The sequence below is a fragment of the Catharus ustulatus genome, chromosome 34, assembly GCF_009819885.2.
Source record: "Catharus ustulatus isolate bCatUst1 chromosome 34, bCatUst1.pri.v2, whole genome shotgun sequence".
Taxonomy (NCBI): Eukaryota; Metazoa; Chordata; class Aves; order Passeriformes; family Turdidae; genus Catharus; species Catharus ustulatus.
The window spans coordinates 27,364-50,025 of NC_046254.1; the positions used below are offsets into that span (position 1 = coordinate 27,364).

At 60.1% G+C, this 22,662-nt stretch overlaps 1 protein-coding gene across 1 annotated transcript in view; it reads left to right on the plus strand.

Moving 5' to 3' along the window:
- Positions 1 to 22,662, plus strand: part of RYR1 (ryanodine receptor 1) — a gene marked incomplete at its 5' end in the record, with an annotated part of 115,149 nt that overhangs the window by 27,279 nt on the left and 65,208 nt on the right. The window contains 16 exon segments of the mRNA XM_033083988.1: positions 423 to 582; positions 1,523 to 1,670; positions 3,017 to 3,219; positions 4,689 to 4,863; positions 6,281 to 6,489; positions 8,525 to 8,907; positions 9,421 to 9,547; positions 11,202 to 11,362; positions 11,889 to 12,054; positions 13,141 to 13,227; positions 14,720 to 14,946; positions 16,304 to 17,105; positions 17,214 to 17,297; positions 18,759 to 18,959; positions 19,935 to 20,046; positions 20,932 to 21,075. Of these exon segments, the coding sequence (XP_032939879.1) occupies positions 423 to 582; positions 1,523 to 1,670; positions 3,017 to 3,219; positions 4,689 to 4,863; positions 6,281 to 6,489; positions 8,525 to 8,907; positions 9,421 to 9,547; positions 11,202 to 11,362; positions 11,889 to 12,054; positions 13,141 to 13,227; positions 14,720 to 14,946; positions 16,304 to 17,105; positions 17,214 to 17,297; positions 18,759 to 18,959; positions 19,935 to 20,046; positions 20,932 to 21,075 (3,389 nt within the window).

The window sequence follows — 22,662 nt, forward strand, 5'->3', positions numbered from 1 at the left end:
GTCCCCTCCCCACCCCAGGTACACCATGTCCAACAGGTGAGGGTTGGGTTGGGATGTCCCAGTTTGGGTTGGGATGTCCCAGTTTGAGTTGGGATGTCCCAGTTTGGGATATCCCAGTTTGGGATGTCCCAGTTTTGGCGTGGCCAGGTGTGTCCCAGGGGTGCCCAGGTGTGTCCCAGCTGTGTCCCACTGGTGTGTCCCCCCTCCCCAGGTACACCATGTCCAACGGGTGAGGGTTGGGATGTCCCAGTTTGGGTTGGGATGTCCCAGTTTGGAATGTCCCAGTTTTGGGGTGCCCAGGTGTGTCCCAACTGTGTCCCAGCTGTGTCCCAACTGTGTCCCAGCTGTGTCCCAGCTGTGTCCCAGGTGTGTCCCAGGTGTGTCCCAGCTGTGTCCCAGCTGTGTCCCCCTCCCCACCCCAGGTACACCATGTCCAACGGGTACAAGCCGGCGCCCCTGGACCTGTCCCACGTGCGGCTCACGCCGGCCCAGCTGACCCTGGTCGATCGCCTGGCCGAGAACGGCCACAACGTCTGGGCCAGGGACAGGGTCCAGCAGGGCTGGACCTACAGCACCACACAGGTGGGGACCCCAAAATCCAACAGGGGATCCCCAGAACCCCCAGACCCAGCATGGGACCCCCACTCATCCCTAAATCCCCCAAACCCTGCCATGGACACCCCAAAAACAACCTCAACATTTGGACCTACAGCACCACCCAGGTGGGGACCCCAAAATCCACTGAGGGATCCCAAAATCCAATAGGGGACCCCCAGGACCCACCAAGGGACCCCAAAATCCAACAGGAGACCCCCAAAACCCCCAGACCCAGCACGGGACCCCCACTCATCCCTAAATCCCCCAAACCCTGCCATGGACTCCCCAAAAACGGCCACAAGGTCTGGACCTACAGCACCACCCAGGTGGGGACCCCCTGAGGGACCCCAAAATCCACCAGGGGACCCCCAGGACCCTACAAGGGACCCTAAAATCCACCAAGGGACCCCAAAATCCAACAGGGGACCCCCAAACCTCACCCACCCTAAATCCCCCAAACCCTGCCATGGACACCCCAAAAATGGCCACAAGGTCTTTTGGGGATGTCCCCATGTCTGTGGGGGTGTCCCTGTGTCCCTTTGGGGTGTCCCCATGTCCCTTTTGGGATGTCCCTGTGTCCCCACACCCCTTTGGGATGTCCCCACGTCCCTTTGGGGTGTCCCCATGTGCCCACATGTCCTTTGAGGTGTCCCCACATCCTTTTGGGGTGTCCCCATGTCCCCTTTTGGGATGTCCCCGTGTCCCCACATCCCCTTGGGGTGTCCCCACATATCCCTGTGTCCCTTTTGGCGTGTCCCCATGTCCCCACATCCCCTTTCAGGTGTCCCCACGTCCCCTTTTGGGATGTCCCTGTGTCCCCACGTCCCTTTGAGGTGTCCCCACGTCCCCTTTGGGGTGTCCCCACGTTCCCTGTGTCCCTTTTGGGATGTCCCCATGTCCACACGTCCCCTCGGGGTGTCCCCAGGACATCAAGAACAAGCGCAACCCCCGGCTCGTCCCCTACAACCTCCTGGACGAGGGGACCAAGGCCACGAACCGCGAGAGTTTGTGCCAGGCCGTGAGGACCCTGCTGGGCTACGGCTACAACATCGAGCCCCCGGACCAGGACACGCGTGAGTGGCACCTGGGGACATCTGGGGACATCCTGGGAGGGTCTGGGGGATGCAGATCCTGCTGAGCTGCGGCTACAACATCGAACCCCGGGACCAGGACACGCGTGAGTGGGGACAGGGATACCTTGGGGACACTCTGGGGACATCCTGGGAGGGTCTGGGGACATCTGGGGACATCCTGGGAAGGTCCAGGGGGTGCAGACCCTGCTGGGCTACGGCTACAACATCGAGCCCCCGGACCAGGACACGCGTGAGTGACACCTGGGGACATCTGGGGACATCCTGGGAGGGTCTGGGGACATCTGGGGACATTTGGGGACATCCTGAGACACTCTGGGGACATCCTGGAAGGGTTTGGAGGGGCTGTTGGGGGTCTCTGGGTGCCGTTTTTGGTTCTCTCTGTGTCCCATTTTTGGGGGTCTCTGTCTCATTTTTGGGGCACTCTGGGTGCGGTTCTGGAGGTCTCCGGGTGCCATTTCGGGGATGCTGTCTCTGTTTTTGGGGTGCTGTGTCTGTTTTTGGGGTTCTCACCCCTCTGTCTCTCCCCCAGCCTCCCAGGGAGCCCCTCCCGGGGGTCCCCGCGCCCCCCGGCCCCGCCTGTACCGCGCTGATTTTGGGGCTCTCTGGTGCTCTCAGTGTCCCATTTTTGGGGCTCTCAGGGTGCCGTTTTTGGGCTGTTGTGTCTGTTTTTGGGGTGCTGTGTCTGTTTTTGGGGTTCTCACCCCCCTGTCTCTCCCCAGCCTCCCAGGGAGCCCCTCCCGGGGGTCCCCGCGCCCCCCGGCCCCGGTTGTTCCGCGCCGATCGCGGCTCCGCGGTGCGCTCGGGCCGTTGGTGCTTTGAGTTCAACATCCTGATTTTGGGGCTCTCTGGGTTTCTCTGGGTGCAGTTTTGGGGGTCTCAGGGTGCTGTTTTTGGGGTGCTGACCCCCCTGTCTCTCCCCCAGCCTCACAGGGTGCAGTGTCAGGGGGTCCCCGCGCCCCCCGGCCCCGGTTGTTCCGCGCCGATCGCGGTTCTGCCGTGCGCTCGGGCCGTTGGTGCTTTGAGTTCAATATCCTGATTTTGGGGCTCTCTGGGTCTCTCTGGGTGCAGTTTTGGGGGTCTCAGGGTGCTGTTTTTGGGGTGCTGACCCCCCTGTCTCTCCCGTAGCCTCCCAGGGAGCCCCTCCCGGGGGTCCCCGCGCCCCCCGGCCCCGGTTGTTCCGCGCCGATCGCGGCTCCGCGGTGCGCTCGGGCCGTTGGTGCTTTGAGTTCGATATCCTGATTTTGGGGCTCTCAGGGTGCTGATTTTGGGGTTCCATGTCCCATTTTGGGGTGCTGACCCCCCTGTCTCTCCCCCAGCCTCCCAAGGAGCCCCTCCCGGGGGTCCCCGCGCCCCCCGGCCCCGGTTGTTCCGTGCTGATCGCGGCTCTGCCGTGCGCTCGGGCCGTTGGTATTTCGAGTTCACGGCCGTGACCCCGGGGGAGATGAGGGTGGGCTGGGCTCGCCCGGGGCTGCGGCCGCACGTGGAGCTCGGAGCCGACGAGCTGGCCTTCGTCTTCAACGGCCACAGGGTGAGTGGGGACATTGGGGACATCTGGGGACATTTGGGGATACTAAAGGGACATTTGGGGACACTAAAGGGACATTTGGGGGCGTAAAAGGGACATTTGGGGACATTTGGGGACATTGGGGACACTAAAGGGGACTTTTGGGGACATTTGGTGACACAAAAGGGACTTCTGGGGACACTAAAGGGACATTTGGGGACAGGGATGGGACATCTGCTGACAGGGAGAGGACATTTGGGGACACAAAGGGGACGGGGAGGGGACATCTGGGTACAGGGAGGGATGGGGAGGGGACATTTGGAGACACGAAGGGGACATCTGGGGACACAAAAGGGACATTTGGGGACAGGGAGGAGACATTTGGGGACATAAAAGGGACATTTGGTGACGAAAAAGGGACATTTGGGTACAGGGAGGGACAGGGAGGAGACAATTGGGGACACAAAGGGCACATCTGGGGACATTTGGGGACACAAAGGGGACATGGGGGACACAAAAGCGACATTTGGGGACAAGGAGGGGATATTTGGGAACATTCAGGGCCACACAGGGACCCAGAGGGGACATTTGAGAACACTGAAGGGACATCTGGGGACACTAAAGGGACATTTGTGGACATTTGGGGACAGGGATGGGACATCTGTGGACAGGGAGAGGACATTTGGGGACACAAAAGGGACATCTGGGGACACAAAAGGGACATTTGGTGACACAAAAGGGACATTTGGGGACATGTGTGACCCCCTCCCATCCCCCTGATGTCCCCAATGTCCCCAGGCCCAGCGCTGGCACGTTGGGGGCGAGTCCTTCGGCCGCTCCTGGCAGGCTGGGGACGTCGTTGGTCCCTGTGACCTCCTGGTGTCCCCAATGTCCCCTGATGTCCCCAATGTCCCCTGATGTCCCCAATGTCCCCAGGCCCAGCGCTGGCACGTCGGGGGCGAGTCCTTCGGCCGTTCCTGGCAGGCTGGGGACGTCGTTGGTCCCTGTGACTCCCTGGTGTCCCCAATGTCCCCAATGTCCCCAATGTCCCCGATGTCCCCGATGTCCCCAATGTCCCCTGTGTCACTCTGGTGTCCCCAGGCCCAGCGCTGGCACGTCGAGGGCGAGTCCTTTGGCCGCTCCTGGCAGACTGGGGACGTCGTTGGTCCCTGTGACCCCTGGTGTCCCCAATGTCCCCAATGTCTCCAATGTCCCCAATGTCCCCAATGTCCCCTGTGACCCCCTGATGACCCTGTGTCACCCTGGTGTCCCTGTGACCCCTGTGACCCCCTGGTGTCCCCAGGCCCAGCGCTGGTACGTCGGGGGCGAGTCCTTCGGCCGCTCGTGGCAGGCTGGGGACATCGTTGGTCCCTGTGACCCCTGGTGTCCCCAATGTCCCCAATGTCCCCAATGTCCCCTGATGTCCCCAGTGTCCCCAGTGTCCCCAATGTCCCCAATGTCCCCAATGTCCCCAATGTCCCCAATGTCCCCAGGCCCAGCGCTGGCACGTCGGGGGCGAGTCCTTCGGCCGCTCGTGGCAGGCTGGGGACGTCGTTGGCTGCCTCATCGACCTGGGCGAGTGCCACATGAGCTTCACCCTGAACGGGGAGGTGCTGATCGGGGACGGCGGCTCCGAGGTGGCCTTCAGGGACTTCGATGTGGGGGAAGGTGAGGGGACAGGAGGGGACATTTGGGGACACAAAAGGGACGGGGCTCCGAGGTGGCCTTCAGGGACTTCGACGTGGGGGAAGGTGAGGGGACAGGAGGGGACACCAGGGGTGGGTCTGGGGGCTCTGGGGTGGCTCTGGGGGGGTCTGGAGGGGGCCTGGGGGTTCCAGGCAGGGTCTGGGGTGGAGTTGGGGTAATTTGGAGGATCCTGGAGTGGGTCTGGGGGCACCAGGGGTGTCTGGGGTGGGTCTGGGGGGGGTGTCTGGGGGCACCAGGGGTGGGTCTGGGGGCTCTGGGATGGGCCTGGGGGGCTCTGGAGTGGGTCTAGGGACACCAGGGTGGGTCTGGGGGCACCAGGGGTGGGGTTGGGGGAATTTGGAGGGGTCTGGGGTGGGTCTGGGGGCTCTGGGGTGGGTCTGGGGGCACCAGGGGTGGGGTTGGGGGAATTTGGAGGGGTCTGGGGTGGCCCTGGGGGGTCCAGGAGGGGTCTGGGGGCACCAGGAGTGGGTCTGGGGGCTCTGGGGTGGGTCTGGGGGGGTCCAGGGGGTGTCTGGGGTGGGGTTGGGTGTTCTGAGGTGGCTCTGGGGGCACCAGGGGTGGGTCTGGAGGGGTCTGGGGGCTCTGGGATGAGTCTGGGGGGTCTCAGGGTGGGTCTAGAGGGACTGATGGGCTCAGAAATGGGTCTGGGGGCTCTGGGGTGGGTCTGGGGGCTCTGAAATGGGTCTGGGGGCTCAGGGCTGGCTGATCCTGACCCCTCCTGTCCCCCCCCAGGCTTTGTCCCCGTGTGCAGCCTGGGTCTGGGCCAGGAGGGTCACCTGAACCTGGGCCAGGACGTGGGTCTGGGGGCTCTGAAGTGGGTCTGGGGGCTCAGAAATGGGTCTGGGGGCTCTGAGCTGGCTGATCCTGACCCCCCCCCAGGCTTTGTCCCCGTGTGCAGCCTGGGTCTGGGCCAGGAGGGCCACCTGAACCTGGGCCAGGACGTGGGGCTGGGGGCTCTGGGATGGGTCTGGGATGGGTCTGGGGGCTCTGAAATGGGTCTGGGGGCTCAGGGCTGGCTGATCCTGACCCCTCCTGTCCCCCCCAGGCTTTGTCCCCGTGTGCAGCCTGGGTCTGGGCCAGGAGGGCCACCTGAACCTGGGCCAGGACGTGGGGCTGGGGGCTCAGAAATGGGTCTGGGGGCTCTGAAATGGGTCTGGGGGCTCTGGGGTGGGTCTGGGGGCTCAGGGCTGGCTACTCCTGACCCCCCCGTGTCCCCCCCCAGGCTTTGTCCCCGTGTGCAGCCTGGGTCTGGGCCAGGAGGGCCACCTGAACCTGGGCCAGGACGTGGGGCTGGGGGCTCTGGGATGGGTCTGGGGGCTCAGAAATGGGTCTGGGGGCTCAGGGCCGGCTGACCCTGACCCCCCCCGTCCCCTCCCAGGCTTTGTCCCCGTGTGCAGCCTGGGTCTGGGCCAGGAGGGCCACCTGAACCTGGGCCAGGACGTGGGCACCCTGCGCTACTTCGGCATCTGCGGCCTCCAGGAGGGCTACGAGCCCTTCGCCATCAACATGAAACGGCCAATCGCCCTCTGGTTCAGCCACAGCCTGCCCCAGTTCGTGCCAGTGCCCCCTGACCACCCCCAGCTCGAGGTGAGGGCTGGGGAGGGGTCCCCAGGGGTCCTTGGGGGGGATTTGGGGGGGATTTGGGGTCCCCCATCACTCTGTGGTTCAGCCACAGCCTGCCCCAGTTCGTGCCAGTGCCCCCTGACCACCCCCAGCTCGAGGTGAGGGGTCTGGGGGGTTGGGACTGGGGGGGATTTGGGGTCCCCAGCGCCCCCTGACCACCCCCAGCTCGAGGTGAGCGCTGGGGAGGGGTCCCCAGGGGTCCTTGGGGGGACTTTGAAGGGAATTTGGGGTCCCCAGGGGTCCCTGAGCACCCCCAGTTCGAGGTGAGGGGTCTGGGGGATGGGACTGGGGGCGATTTGGGGGGTATTTGGGGGGGTTTTGGGGTCCCCCATCGCCCTCTGGTTCAGCCACAGCCTGCCCCAGTTTGTCCCAGTGCCCCCTGAGCACCCCCAGCTGGAGGTGAGCGCTGGGGAGGGGTCCTTGGAGGGGATTTGGGGGGTTTGGGGTCCCCCATCGCCCTGTGGTTCAGCCACAGCCTGCCCCAGTTCGTGCCAGTGCCCCCCGACCACCCCCAGCTCGAGGTGAGCGCTGGGGAGGGGTCCTTGGGGGGGATTTGGGGCTCCCAGTGCCCCCTGACCACCCCCAGCTCGAGGTGAGGGGTCTGGGGGGTGGGACTGGGGGGGATTTGGGGGGGTTTGGGGTCCCTGAGCACCCCCAGTTCGAGGTGAGGGGTCTGGGGGATGGGACTGGGGGGAATTTGGGGTCCCCAGGGGTCCTTGGGGGGGGAATTGGGGGGGATTTAGGGTCCCCAGTGCCCCCTGAGCACCCCCAGCTCGAGGTGAGCACTGGGGAGGGGTCCCCAGGGGTCCCCAGGGGGATTTGGGGTCCCCAGGGGTCCCTGAGCACCCCCAGCTCGAGGTGAGGAGTCTGGGAGGGTGGGACTGGGGCAGATTTGAGGTCCCCATGTCACCTCCCCATGTACCACCCCCCATGTGTCACCCCGCTGTCCCCTCTCAGATGTCATTTGTCCCCCAGGTCACCCGCCTGGATGGCACCGTGGATGCCCTACATGTGTCACCCCAAATGTCACCCCAATTGTCACCCCCAATGTCACTCTGTCCCCCCAGGTGACCCGCCTGGACAGCACTGTGAACGCCCCACATGTCCCTAAGTGTCCCCCCCTCTCAGATGTCCCTTTGTCCCTCAGGTGACCCGCCTGGACGGCACCGTGGACATCCCACATGTGTGACCCCAATTGTCCCTTTGTCCCCCCAGGTGACCCGCCTGGACAGCACCGTGGATGCCCCATACGTGTCATCCCCCATGTCCCTAAGTGTCCCCTCTCAGATGTCATTTGTCCCCCCGGGTCACCCACCTGGATGGCACCGTGGACACCCCACATGTCCCTAAGTGTCCCCTCCTCTCAGATGTCACTCTGTCCCCTCTCAGATGTCCCTTTGTCCCCAGGTCACCCACCTGGACGGCACCGTGGACGCCCCCCCGTGTCTCCGCCTGTCCCACCCCTGTTGTCCCCTCTCATATGTCCCTTTGTCCCCTCAGGTCACCCGCCTGGACGGCACCGTGGACGCCCCACATGTCCCTACGTGTCCCCCCCTCTCTGATGTCATTTGTCCCCACAGGTCACTCGCCTGGATGGCACCGTGGATGCCCCACATGTCCCCACCTGTCCCTACATGTCCCTCCTTTTCAGATGTCATTTGTCCCCTCTCAGATGTCCCTTTATCCCCCCAGGTGACCCGCCTGGACGGCACCGTGGACTTCCCCCCGTGTCTCCGCCTGTCCCGCCTTGTCCCCCCCTCTCAGATGTCCCTTTGTCCCCTCAGGTGACCCGCCTGGACGGCACCGTGGACACCCCACATGTGTCACCCTAAATGTCCCTTTGTCCCCCAGGTGACCCGCCTGGACGGCACCGTGGACACCCCACATGTGTCACCCCAATTGTCCCTTTGTCCCCCCAGGTGACCCGCCTGGACGGCACCGTGGACTTTCCCCCGTGTCCCTACATGTCCCTCCTCTCAGATGTCCCTTTGTTCCTTAGGTGACCCGCCTGGACGGCACCGTGGACGCCCCCCCGTGTCTCCGCCTGTCCCACCGCAGCTCGGGCACCCCTGCAGCGCCCCCCGAGCTGCAGTTCCTGCGCCTGAGCCTCCCGGTGCAATTCCACCCCACCTTCCGCTGCACCCCCGGCGCCACCCCCCTGCCGCAGGCGCCTCCCCCCGAGCCCCCCGAGGAGCCCCCCGAGCCCCTGTCGGAGTTCGAGCGGCTGCGGCGCTCGGCCGGACCCCGCAGCGCCGAGGGGGACGAGGGGACCCCCGAGAAGGGGGCGGGGGGGGCACCCCAGGGTGGGGGTCCCGCTCGGGAGCAGCCCCGGGGGGAGAACGAGAAGGACGCGACCACCGAGAAGAGCAAGACCAGGAGGGGGTGGGTGGGGGGGGATTGGGGTGGGGAGGGGTCCTTGATGGCTGGGGGGTGCCAAAAGGGGGTCCTCGATCTCTGAGGGTCCCCAAAAAGGGGGTCCCTGATCTCTGGGGGGCACCAAAAGGGGGTCCCCAATCCCTGAGGGTCTCCAAAAAGGGGGTCCCCAATTCCTGGGGGGTATCAAAAGGGGGTCCCCAATTCCTGGGGGGCACCAAAAGAGGGTCCCCAATCATTGGAGGGGGTCCCCAATTTCTGAGGGGCACCAAAAGGGGGTCCCCAATCCCTGAGGGTCCCCAAAAAGGGGGTCCCCAAACACTGGGGGACGCCCAGAGGGGGTGAGGGGCATCACTGGGGGGTCCCTGATTTCTGGGGGGGCACCTAAAGGGGGTCCCCAATCCCTGAGTGTCCCCAAACGGGGGTGACACCCACCCTGGCGGTCCCTGAAAGGGGGTGACACCCACCCTGGGGGTCCCTGAGTGTCCCCAAATGGGGGTGACCCCCCTGGTGCCCCCCCAGGTTCCTGTTCAAGGGCAGGAAGGCCCCGTTTGCGCCGCCCCCCGCGCCCCCCCCCGTGCCCAGGCTGGAGGAGGACGTGGTGCCCGACGAGAGGGACGATCCCGAGGTCATCATGAACACCACCACGGTATGGACCCCAAAAACCCCCAAAAAATAAACCCAGAAACCACCCCAAAACCTCAAAAATCCCATATCCCCCAAACCCTGAGGTCATCATGAGCACCACCACGATATGGACCCCAAAAACACCCAAAAACCTAAAAAATCCCAAACCCCGAGGTCATCATGAACACCACCACAGTATAGACCCCAAAAAACCCCACAAAACACCCCAAAAACCTCAAAAATCCTAAATACCCCAAACCCCGAGGGCATCATGAACACCACTACGGTATGGACCCCAAAAACCCCAAAAAATAAACCCAGAAACCACCCCAAAACCTCAAAAATCCAAAATCCCCCAAACCCCGAGGTCATCATGAACACCACCATGGTATGGACCCCAAAAACCCCAAAAAATAAACCCAGAAACCACCCCAAAACCTCAAAAATCCAAAATCCCCCAATCCCTGAGGTCATCATGAGCACCACCACGGTATGGACCCCAAAAACACACAAAAACCTCAAAAAACCCCAAAAATCCAAAATCCCCCAAACCCCTAGAGCATCATGAACACCACCACGGTACGGACCCCAAAAACACCCCAAAACCCACCCCAAAACCTCAAAAATCCAAAATCTTCCGAACCCTGAGGGCATCATGAATACCACCATGGTATGGACCCCCAAAACACCAAAAAATAAACCCAAAAACCTCAAAAATCCCAAATCCCCCAAACCCTTAGAGCATCATGAACACCACCACGATATGGACCCCAAACAACACCCCAAAACCACCCCAAAAACCTCAAAAAACCTCAAAAATCCCAAATCCCCCAAACCCTGAGGTCATTATGAATACCACCATGGTATGGACCCCAAAAACCACCCCAAAAAACTCAAAAAACCCCAAAAATCCAAAATCTCCCGAACCCCGAGGGCATCATGAACACCACCACGGTATGGACCCCAAAAAACACACAAAAACCTCAAAAAACCCCAAAAATCCAAAATCCCCCAAACCCCGAGAGCAGCATGAGCCCCACCACGGTATGGACTCCAAAAACACCAAAAAATACCCCGAAGAACACCCCAAAAAACACCCGTACCCCATACCCCATATCCCAATCCCAAATCCCGTTTCTGTCCCCATTTCTGTCCCCAGTACTATTTCTCGGTGCGCCTGTTCGCGGGCCAGGAGCCGGGCAGTGCCTGTCCCATATCCCAAATCCCAAATCCCAATCCCAACCCCAATCCCAAATTCTCATTTCTGTCCCCATTTCTGTCCCCAGTACTATTTCTCGGTGTGCCTGTTCACGGGCCAGGAGCCGGGCAGTGCCTGTCCCATATCCCATACCCCAAATCCCAAATCCCAATCCCAATCCCAATCCCAAATCCCAAATCCCAATCCCAAATCCCCATTTCTGTCCCCATTTCTGTCCCCAGTACTATTTCTCGGTGCGCCTGTTCGCAGGCCAGGAGCCGGGCAGTCCCTGTCCCATATCCCAAATCCCAAATCTCAAATCCCAAATCCCAATCCCAATCCCAAATCCCGTTTCTCTCCCCAGTACTACTTCTCGGTGCGCCTGTTCGCGGGCCAGGAGCCGGGCAGTGCCTGTCCCGTATCCCAAATCCAAAATCCCAATCCCAATCCCAACCCCAAATCCCGTTTCTCTCCCCAGTACTATTTCTCGGTGCGCCTGTTTGCGGGCCAGGAGCCGGGCAGTGCCTGGGTGGGTTGGGTCACCCCCCATTTCCACCAGCACGACCCCGAGTTCGAGCTGAGCCGCGTGCGCAGCGTCACCGTCACCATGGGCGACGACCGCGGCAACGTGCACGACAGGTGCCCGGAACGGGGTCTGGAATGGGATCATCCTACATGGGCTCTGGAATGGGATCTGGAATGGGATCATCCTAAATGGGATCTGGAATGGGGTCTGGAATGGGATCTGAAATGGGGCCCTAAATGGGATCTGGAATGGGATCCTAAATGGGAACATCCTAAATGGGACCCTGAATGGGATCTGGAATGGGATCCTAAATGGGATCTGAAATGGGACCCTAAATGGGAGCTGGAATGGGTCTGGAATGGGGCCCTGAATGGGGCCCTGAATGGGATCCTAAATGGGATCTGAAATGGGATCTGAAAATGGGACCCCAAAATGGGATCCCAATGGGATCTGAAATGGGATTTTGTGGGGATTTTTTTGGGGGGTCTCACCCCGTTTCCCCCCCAGCATCAAACGCAGTAACTGCTACATGGGGTGGGGATTTTTTTGGGGGGGTCCCAGCTCTGGGGATTTTTTGGGGGGGGTCCATGGGGGTCTGGTGATTTTTGGGGAGGGTTCTCACCCCGTTTTCCCCCCCAGCATCAAGCGCAGCAATTGTTACATGGTGTGGGGCGGGGAGTTTGCGGCCCCCGCCCAGCAGGCGCGCGTGTCCCACACCGACCTGGTCATCGGCTGCCTGGTGGACCTGGCCACGGGGCTGATGACCTTCACCGCCAACGGCAAGGAGATCAACACCTTCTTCCAGGTGAGGGGGGGCTGCAGGTGAGGTGAGACCCCCCCAGGTGAGGTGGGGGCTACAGGTGAGGGGGGGCTACAGGTGAGGGGTGGGCTACAGGTGAGGTGGGGGCTACAAGTGAGGTGGGGGATACAGGTGAGGTGGGGGCCCCCAGGTGAGCAGGGACTTCCCCCAGGTGAGGTTTGAGCCCCCCCAGGTGAGGGGTGACAACCCCCCCCAGGTGAACCCACCTGGGATTTTGGGGATCCCCAGCCCACCCTGGGGTCTCACAGCAGAATTTCCCCCCAGGTGAGGTTTGAGCCCCCCCAGGTGAGGTTTGAGCCCCCCCCAGGTGATCCCCCCCAGGATTTTGGGGTCCCCAGCCCACCCTGGGGTCTCACAGCACAATCCCCCCCAGGTGAGGTGTGACCCCCCAGGTGAGGTGTGACCCCCCCCCAGGTGATCCCCCCCAGGATTTTGGGGGTTCCCAGCCCACCCTGGGGTCTCACAGCACAATCTCCCCAGGTGAGGTGTGACCCCTCAGGTGAGGTTTGAGCCCCCCAGGTGAGGTGTGACCCCTCCTCCCCGGGATCTTTGGGGTCCCCAGCCCACCCTGGGGTCTCACAGCACAATCCCCCCCAGGTGAGGTGTGACCCCCCAGGTGAGGTTTAAACCCCCCCAGGTGAGGTGGGAGCCCCCAGGTGAGGTGAATTCCCCCCCCAGGTGAGCCCACCTGGAATTTTGGGGTCCCCAGCCCACCCTGGGGGTCTCACAGCAGAATTTCCCCCCAGGTGAGGTTTAAACCCCCCCAGGTGAGGTGGGAGCCCCCAGGTGAGGTGAGGACCCTCCCCAGGTGAGCCCACCTGGAATTTTGGGGTCCCCAGCCCACCCTGGGGTCTCACAGCAGAATTTCCCCCCAGGTGAGGTTTGAGCCCCCCTAGGTGAGGTTTGAGCCTCCCCAGGTGATCCCCCCCGGGATTTTGGGGTTCCCAGCCCACCCTGGGGTCTCACAGCCCAATCCCCCCCAGGTGAGATGAGGACCCTCCCCAGGTGATCCCCCCCAGGATTTTGGGGTTCCCAGCCCACCCTGGGGTCTCACAGCCCAATCCCCCCCAGGTGGAGCCCAACACCAAGCTGTTCCCGGCGGTTTTCGTTCAGCCCACGACGCAGAACGTGCTGCAGTTCGAGCTGGGCAAGCTCAAGGTGAGGGCAAATCCCGTGGCAGTTTTGGTGTTTAATTATACTTTATTGTATTTCACTTTATTTTATTTTGTTTTATTGTACTTTATTTTATTTTACTTAATTTTATTTTGTTTTATTTTGCATTCCCTCACCTGCCCCAGAACATCATTCTGTTATATATGCTATATTATATATATTTCATACATGTATAATTGTATTTTGCATTCCCCCAGAACATCATTCTGTTATATAAGTTGTATTTTATATATTATATTTATAATTTTATTTTCCATTCCCCCAGACCATCATTCTGTTCTATATGCTATATTATATATATTTTATATAGGTATAACTTTATTTTCCATTCCCCCAGAACATCATTCTGTTATATTATATTATATTTATAATTTTATTTTGCATTCCCCCAGAATATCATTGTTATATATATTATATTATAAGTTTATTTATAATTTTATTTATAATTTTATTTTCCCCCAGAACATCATTCTGTTATATATACTATATTATATTATATTTTTAATTTAACTTCTCCCCTCAGAACATCATTCTGTTATATATATATTATAATTTTATTTATAACTTTATTTATAATTTTATTTCCCCCCCAGAACATCATTCTGTTATATATATTATATTATAGTTTTATTTATAATTTCATTTATAGTTTTATTTATACTTTTATTTATAATTTTATTTCCCCCCCAGAACATCATTCTGTTATATTATATTTATAGTTTTATTTTGCATCCCCCAGAAAATCATTCTGTTATATATATTATACTATAATTTTATTTATGATTTTATTTATAATTTTATTTCTCCCCCAGAACATCATTCTGTTATATATATTATATTATATTATATTTTTAATTTAACTTCCGCCCCAGAACATCATTCTGTTATATATATATTATATTATAATTTTATTTATAATTTTATTTTGCATCCCCCAGAACATCATTCTGTTATATTATATTATATATTTATAATTTTATTTCCCCCCCAGAACATCATTCTGTTATATATATTATATTTTAATTTTATTTATAACTTTATTTATAATTTTATTTCCCCCCAGAACATCATTCTGTTATATATATTATATTATAATTTCATTTAAACTTTTATTTATAATTTTATTTTCCCCCAGAACATCATTCTGTTCTATATATTATAATTTAATTTATAATTTTATTTCCCTCCAGAACATCATTCTGTTATATATATTATAATTTTATTTATAACTTTATTTATAATTTTATTTCCCCCCAAAATGTCATTCTATTATATTATAATATAATGTATAATTTTATTTCCCCCCCAGAACATCATTCTGTTTTATATATGATATTATAATTTTATTTATAATTTTATTTATAATTTTATTTCCCCCCAGAATATAATTCTGTTATATATTTTATATTATAATTTCATTTATAATTTCATTTATAATTTCATTTATAACTTTATTTATAATTTAATTTCCCCGCAGAACATCATGCCCATCTCGGCCGCCATGTTCAGCAGCGAGCGGCAGAACCCGGCCCCGCAGTGCCCGCCCAGGTTGGTGATCCAGCACCTGAGCCCGGTCACCTGGAGCAGGATGCCCACGGAGTACCTGGGCACGGAGAGCGCCCGGCTGGGCGAGCGCCAGGGCTGGGCCGTGGAGTGCAGCCAGCCCCTGCAGATGATGGCGCTGCACATCCCCGAGGAGGACAGGTGAGCGCACCTGGGGACAGCTGGGGACAGCTGGGGACAGCTGGGGACACCTGGGACACCTGGGACACCTGGGGACAGCTGGGGACAGAGCGCCAGGGCTGGGCCGTGGAGTGCAGCCAGCCCCTGCAGATGATGGCGCTGCACATCCCCGAGGAGGACAGGTGAGCGCACCTGGGGACAGCTGGGGACACCTGGGGACACCTGAGCACACCTGGGACACCTGGGGGCAGCTGGGGACAGCCAGAGACACCCAGGGCACAGACAGGACACACCTGAGATACACCTAGGGACAGCTGGGACACACCTGGGGACACCTGGGGACAGACAGAGACAGCCAGGACACAGACAGGACACACCAGGGCACACCTGGGGACACCTGGGGACACCTGAGCACACCTGGGCACACCTGGGCACCGAGAGTGCCAGGGCTGGGCCGTGGAGTGCAGCCAGCCCCTGCAGATGATGGCGCTGCACATCCCCGAGGAGGACAGGTGAGCGCACCTGGGACACACCTGGGGACAGCTGGGGACAGCTGGGGACACACCTGGGACACACCTGGGAACAGCCAGAGACAGACAGGGACATTAGGGCCACACACAGTGCACAGCCAGGGACATTAGGGACACACCCAGGACACACCAAGGACATACCCAGGGACATTAGGAACACACCCAGGGACATTAGAGACACACCCAGGGCACACCCAGGCATGCCTGGCGACAGTCATGGCACACCTGGGCACACCTGGAGACACCCAGGGACACGACATTAGGGACACACCCAAGGGCATTAGGGCCACACCCAGGGCCACACCCAGGGCCACACCCAGGGACATTAGGAACACACCTAGGGCCACAGCCAGGGACACACCCAGGGACATTAGGAACACACCTAGGGCCACAGCCAGGGACACACCCAGGGACATTAGGAACACACCTAGGGCCACAGCCAGGGACACACCCAGGGCCACACCTGGGCACACCTGGACACAGCCAGGGACATTAGGGACACACCCAGGGCCACACCCAGGGACATTAGGAACACACCTAGGGCCACAGCCAGGGACACACCCAGGGCCACATCCAGGCACACCTGGAGACACCCAGGGACACACCCAGGGACACACCCAAGGACATTAGGGACACACCCAGGCCCACCCAGCCCCAGCCCAGGTGTCCCTCCCCAGGTGTCCCACCCCAGGTGTCCCTCCCCAGGTGTCCCACCCCAGGTGTCCCTCCCCAGGTGTCCCTCCCCACCTGTCCCACCCCAGGTGTCCCACCCCAGGTGCCCCCTCCTCACCTGTCCCACCCCACCTGTCCCTCCCCACCTGTCCCCCCTGACCCCTCCCTTCCCCCAGGTGCATCGACATCCTGGAGCTGTGGGAGCGCGAGGACCTGCTGCAGTTCCAGTGCCACACGCTGCGCCTGTACTGCGCCGTGTGCGCGCTGGGCAACAACCGCGTGGCGCACGCGCTCTGCAGCCACGTGGACCAGGCGCAGCTGCTCTTCGCCATCGAGAGCCCCGAGCTGCCGGGCCCGCTGCGCGCCGGCTACTACGACCTGCTGCTGGCCATGCACCTGGATGCGGCGCAGCGCGCGCGCTCCTCCATGAGCGCCGAGTTCATCGTGCCCATCGCCGAGGCCACGCGCGCCATCGCGCTCTTCCCCGGCGGCGGCCGCTGCCCCGGCCCGCCGGGCGTGGGGCCCAGCGCGTGCCTGAGACCCCAGCCCCATTTCTCGGAGCCGTGCTTCATCCGCGCGGCCGGCGGCGGCGGGCGGGCGCCGCTCAGCCCGGCCATCCCGCTGGACGAGCTGGGCGCCAAGGCCATGCGGATGTTGGCCGAGGCCGTGGCCGGAGGGGGTCCCCACGCGCGGGACCCCGTGGGGGGCAGCGTGGAGTTCCAGTTGGTGCCCGTGCTCAAACTGGTGTCGGCGCTGCTGGCGGTGGGAGCGCTGGGCGACGATGACGTCAGGAGGGTGCTGAGGATGATCGAGCCCCGCGTGTTCGGGGACGGGCGGAGGGATGGACATGAGGAGGAGGAGGAGGAGGAGGAGATGAAGGCCATCGAGGCTGGAGAGGAGGAGGAGGAGGATGAGGAGGCTAGGAGGGAAAAGGCGATCGAGGCCGGAGAGATGGAGGAGGAAGAGGAGGAGGAGGAAGTGAGGAGGAGGAAGGCCATCGAGGCTGGAGAGATGGAGGAGGAGGAGGAGGATGAGGAGGAGGCGCGGAGGACGAAGGCCATGGAGGCCGGGGAGGGGCAGCACGAGGAGGAGGAGGAGGAGAAGGAGGAGGAGGAAGAGCTGGAGGAGGGGCTGCTGCAGATGAAGCTGCCGGAGTCGGTCAAGCTGCAGGTGAGGGAGGAGCTGGGGACGCCGGGGAGGGGTCCTGGGGTCCCTGGGTCCCCTCCCTGGGGTCCCTGTGTCCCCTCTCTGGGGTCCCTGGGTCCCCTCCCTGGTACCTTTGTGTCCCCAAGATGTCCCCAACCTCCTTCCAATGCTCCCAGTGCCCCCATGTCCCTCATGTCCCTCGTGTCCCCAATGTCCCCAGTGTTCCTGATGTCCCCAATGACCCCCAATGCCCCTCAATGTCCCCTCAATGTCCCCGTGTCCCCCAGATGTGCCACCTGCTGCAGCACCTGTGCGAGTGGGAGCTGCAGCACTGCGTCGGGGTCCCTGTGTCCCCAATGTCCCTGTGACCTCAATGTCCCCAGTGTCCCCAGTGTCCCCGTGTCCCCCAGATGTGCCACCTGCTGCAGCACCACGTCGGGGTCCCAGTGTCCCCAATGTCCCTGATATCCCCAGTGTCCCTGATATCCCCAGTGTCCCCAATGTCCCTGTGTCCCTGATATCCCCCATGTTCCCACAATGTCCCCCTGATGTCCCTGATATCCCCAATGTCCCCGTGTCCCCAGATGTGCCACCTGCTGCAGCACCTGTGCGAGCGGGAGCTGCAGCACCGCGTCGGGGTCCCCATGTCCCTGATGTCCCCAGTGTCCCCAGATGTACCACCTGCTGCAGCACCTGTGCAAGCGGGAGCTGCAGCACCGCATCGGGGTCCCTGTGATCCCAATGTCCCCTGTGTCCCCAGTGTGCCCAATGTCCCCATGTCCCCAATGTCCCCGATATCCCCAATACCCCTCAATATCCCCGATGTCCCCAATGTCCCCAGTGTCCCTGATATCCCCAATGTCCCCAGTGTCCTCGTGTCCCTGATATCCCCCATGTCCCTGATGTCCCCAATGTCCCCAATGTCCCCGTGTCCCCAGATGTGCCACCTGCTGCAGCACCTGTGCGAGCGGGAGCTGCAGCACCGCGTCGGGGTCCCCATGTCCCTGATGTCCCTGATGTCCCCGTGTCCCTGTGTCCCCAGATGTGCCACCTGCTGCAGCACCTGTGCGAGCGGGAGCTGCAGCACCGCGTCGGGGTCCCTGTGTCCCCAATGTCCCCATGTCCCCGTGTCCCCAGATGTGCCACCTGCTGCAGCACCTGTGCGAGCGGGAGCTGCAGCACCGCGTCGGGGTCCCTGTGATCCCAATGTCCCCAGTGTCCCCCATGTCCCCATGTCCCCAATGTCCCTGATATCCCCAATACCACTCAATATCCCCAATGTCCCCAGTGTCCCCAATGTCCCTGATATCCCCTGTGTCTCTGATATCCCCAATGTCCCCCCAATGCCCCTCAATGTTCCCAATGTCCCCGTGTCCCCAGATGTGCCACCTGCTGCAGCACCTGTGCGAGCGGGAGCTGCAGCACCGCGTCGGGGTCCCTGTGTCCCCGATGTCCCTGATGTCCCCGTGTCCCCGTGTCCCCCAGATGTGCCACCTGCTGCAGCACCTGTGCGAGCGGGAGCTGCAGCACCGCGTCGAGGCCATCGTGGCGTTCTCGGAGCGCCACGTGCAGCGGCTGCAGCGGGACCAGCGGCGCCGCTACGGGCGCCTGATGCGCGCTCTGACCATGACGGCCGCGGAGACGGCGCGAAGGACGCGGGAGTTCCGCTCCCCGCCGCAGGAACAGGTGGGGACACGGGGGGGACATTGTGGGGATAATGTGGGGACAGTGCAGGGATAACATGTGGACAGTGTGGGAACAGTGCGGGGATAACATGGGGACAGAGGGGGGACATTGCAGGGACATTGTGTGGATAATGTGGGGACATTGCAGGAACATTGTGGGGATAACGTGGGGACAGAGGAGGGACAGCAGGGTGATAACATGGGGACATGGCAGGGACATTGTGGGGATAATGTGGGACAGAGGTGGGACAGCAGGGTGAAAATGTGGGGACATTGCAGGGACATTGTGGGGATAACATGGGGACAGTGTGGGGACATTGTGGGGATAACATGGGGACATTGCAGGGACATTGTGGGGATAATGTGGGGACACTGCAGGGACAGTGTGGAGATAATGTGGGGACATTACAGGGACATTGTGGGGATAATGTGGGGACATTGCAGAGACATTTTGGGGATAATGTGGGGATAACGTGGGGATAACATGGGGACAGCAGGGGAACAGAGGAGAGACAAAGGGGGGACAGTGCAGGGACATTGTGGGGATAACATGGGGATAACATGGGGATAACATGGGGATAACATGGGGACAGAGAGGGGACAGCAAGGGGACGGAGTGGGGACACTGCAGGGACATTGTGGGGGTAATGTGAGGATAACGTGGGACAGAGGGGGGACAGCAGGGGGACTGTGTAGAGATAGAGTGGGGACACTGCAGGGGCAGCCTGGGGACACAGGGATGTGTGAGGGGGACACAGGGACATTTGGGGCACACAGGGACATGAGGGGCATATGGGGACATTTGGGGGAGACACAGGGACATTTGGGGCACACGTGGGGGGACACAGGGACATTTGGGGCACACAGGGACGCGTGTGAGGGATGTACTGGGGCAGCATGGTCCCACTGACCTCGTGTCCCTGTGTCCCCTGTCCCTGTCCCTGTCCCCTGTCCCTGTCCCTGTCCCTGTCCCCAGATCAACATGCTGATGCAGTACAAGGCCGGGGCTGAGGATGAGGAGTGTCCCGTGCCTGGGGACATCCGGGACGAGCTGCTGGACTTCCACAATGACCTGCTGGCCCACTGCGGTGAGGGGGGGACAGGGACAGTCCCGGGGTGTGGGGACAGTCCTCTGGGCTTGGGGACAATCCCAGGGGTGTGGGGACAATTCCAGGGGTGTGGGGACAGTCCCCTGGGGCTTGGGGACAATGCCCTGGGTGTGGGGACAGTCCCCTGGGGCTTGGGGACAATGCCCTGGGTGTGGGGACAATCCCCCAGGGTGTGGGGACAATCCTCTGGGCTTGGGGACAATCCCCTGGACTTGGGGACAATCCTCTGGGTGTGGGGACACCCCGAGAATTTGGGGACAATCCCAGGGGTGTGGGGACAATCCTCTGCGCTTGGGGACAATCTCCTGGACTTGGGGACACCCTCAGGGGCTTGGGGACAATCCCAAGGGCATGGGGACACCCTCAGGGGCTTGGGGACAATCCTTTGGGCTTGGGGACAATCCTAGGGGTGTGGGGACACCCTCAGGGACTTGGGGACACCCTCACGGGCTTGGGGACAATCCCAAGGGCATGGGGACAGTCCCCTGGGCTTGGGGACACCCTCAGGGGCTTGGGGACAATCCCAGGGGTGTGGGAACAATCCCAAGGGCATGGGGACACCCTCAGGGGCTTGGGGACAATCCTCTGGGTTTGGGGACAATCCTCTGGGCTAGGGGACAATCCTCTGGGCTTGGGGACAATCCTCTGGGCTTGGGGACACCCCCAGAACTTGGGGACACCCCCAGGGGAACTGGGGAATCCCCACAGGAACAGGGACCCCTCCAGGGCATGGCGACCCCAAATTTGGGACCCCAAATCCCCCCTGGGACTCCCCTTGGGGACATGATGGGGACATGATGGGGACATGATGGGGACATGATGGGGACATGGTGACACCCCTGTGACACCCCTCTGTCCCCTCAGGCATCGAGCTGCAGGAGGAGGAAGAGGAGGAGGAGGAGGAGGCGTCGCTGAGGCAGAGGCTGCTGGGGCTGGTGCAGAAGGTGGTCGGGGTCCGGGGACCCCCGAAGGAGGAGGAGACGCCCCCCGAGGAGCCCCCGGTGCCCAGTGAGGAGGGGACAGGGACAGGGACAGGGACAGGGACAGGGACAGGGGATGGGGGGGGACAGGGACATTCGGGGACACAGAGTGTCCTCGAGGTGGCACGCAGGGTGTGTGGCACCTGTGCCGGGTGATGCTGGAGGTGACGTGGCAGGGATGGGGAGCTGGGCACGGGTGGCACCGATGTCCCCCAATGTCCCCATTGTCACATTGTCCCCAGTGTCCCTGATCTCTCTGATGTCCCCAATGTCACTGATGTCCCTGATGTCCCTGTCCCTGTCCCCAGGCACTCTGAAGGAGCTGATTTCCCAGACCATGGTGCACTGGGCGCAGGAATCCCTGTGTCCCCAATGTCCCCAATGTCCCTGATCTCTCTGATGTCCCCAGTGTCCCCAATGTCACTGATGTCCCCAATGTCCCTGCTGTCCCCGCTGTCCCCAGGCACCCTCCAGGAGCTGATTTCCCAGACCATGGTGCACTGGGCACAGGAATCACTGTGTCCCCAATGTCCCCAATGTCACTGATCTCTCTGATCTCTCTGATCTCTGATGTCCCCAATGTCCCTGTCCCTGTCCCCAGGCACCCTCCAGGACCTGATTTCACAGACCATGGTGCACTGGGCACAGGAATCCCTGTGTCCCCAATGTCACTGATGTCCCCAGTGTCCCCGGTGTCACTGATGTCCCTGTCCCTGTCCCCAGGCACTCTCCAGGAGCTGATCTCGCAGACCATGGTGCACTGGGCACAGGAATCCCTGTGTCCCCAATGTCCCCAATGTCCCTGATCTCTCTGATGTCCCCAGTGTCACTGCTGTCCCTGTCCCCAGGCACTCTCCAGGAGCTGATCTCGCAGACCATGGTGCACTGGGCGCAGGAATCCCTGTGTCCCCAATGTCACTGATGTCCCCAATGTCCCTGATGTCCCTGATGTCCCCAATGTCCCCAGGCACCCTGCAGGAGCTGATCTCGCAGACCATGGTGCACTGGGCACAGGAATCCCTGTGTCCCCAATGTCCCCAATGTCCCTGATCTCTCTGATGTCCCCAGTGTCCCCAATGTCACTGATGTCCCCAATGTCCCTGTCCCTGTCCCCAGGCACCCTCCAGGAGCTGATCTCGCAGACCATGGTGCACTGGGCGCAGGAATCCCTGTGTCCCCAATGTCCCCAATGTCCCTGATCTCTCTGATGTCCCTGTCCCTGTCCCCAGGCACTCTCCAGGAGCTGATCTCGCAGACCATGGTGCACTGGGCACAGGAATACTTGTGTCTCAAATGTCCCCAATGTCACTGATGTCCCTGATGTCCCCAATGTCCCCAGGCACCCTGCAGGAGCTGATCTCGCAGACCATGGTGCACTGGGCGCAGGAATCCCTGTGTCCCCAATGTCCCCAATGTCCCTGATCTCTCTGATCTCTCTGATCTCTCTGATCTCTCTGATCTCTGATGTCCCCAATGTCCCTGTCCCTGTCCCCAGGCACTCTCCAGGAGCTGATCTCGCAGACCATGGTGCACTGGGCGCAGGAATCCCTGTGTCCCCGATGTCCCCAATGTCCCTGATCTCTCTGATCTCTCTGATGTCCCCAATGTCCCTGTC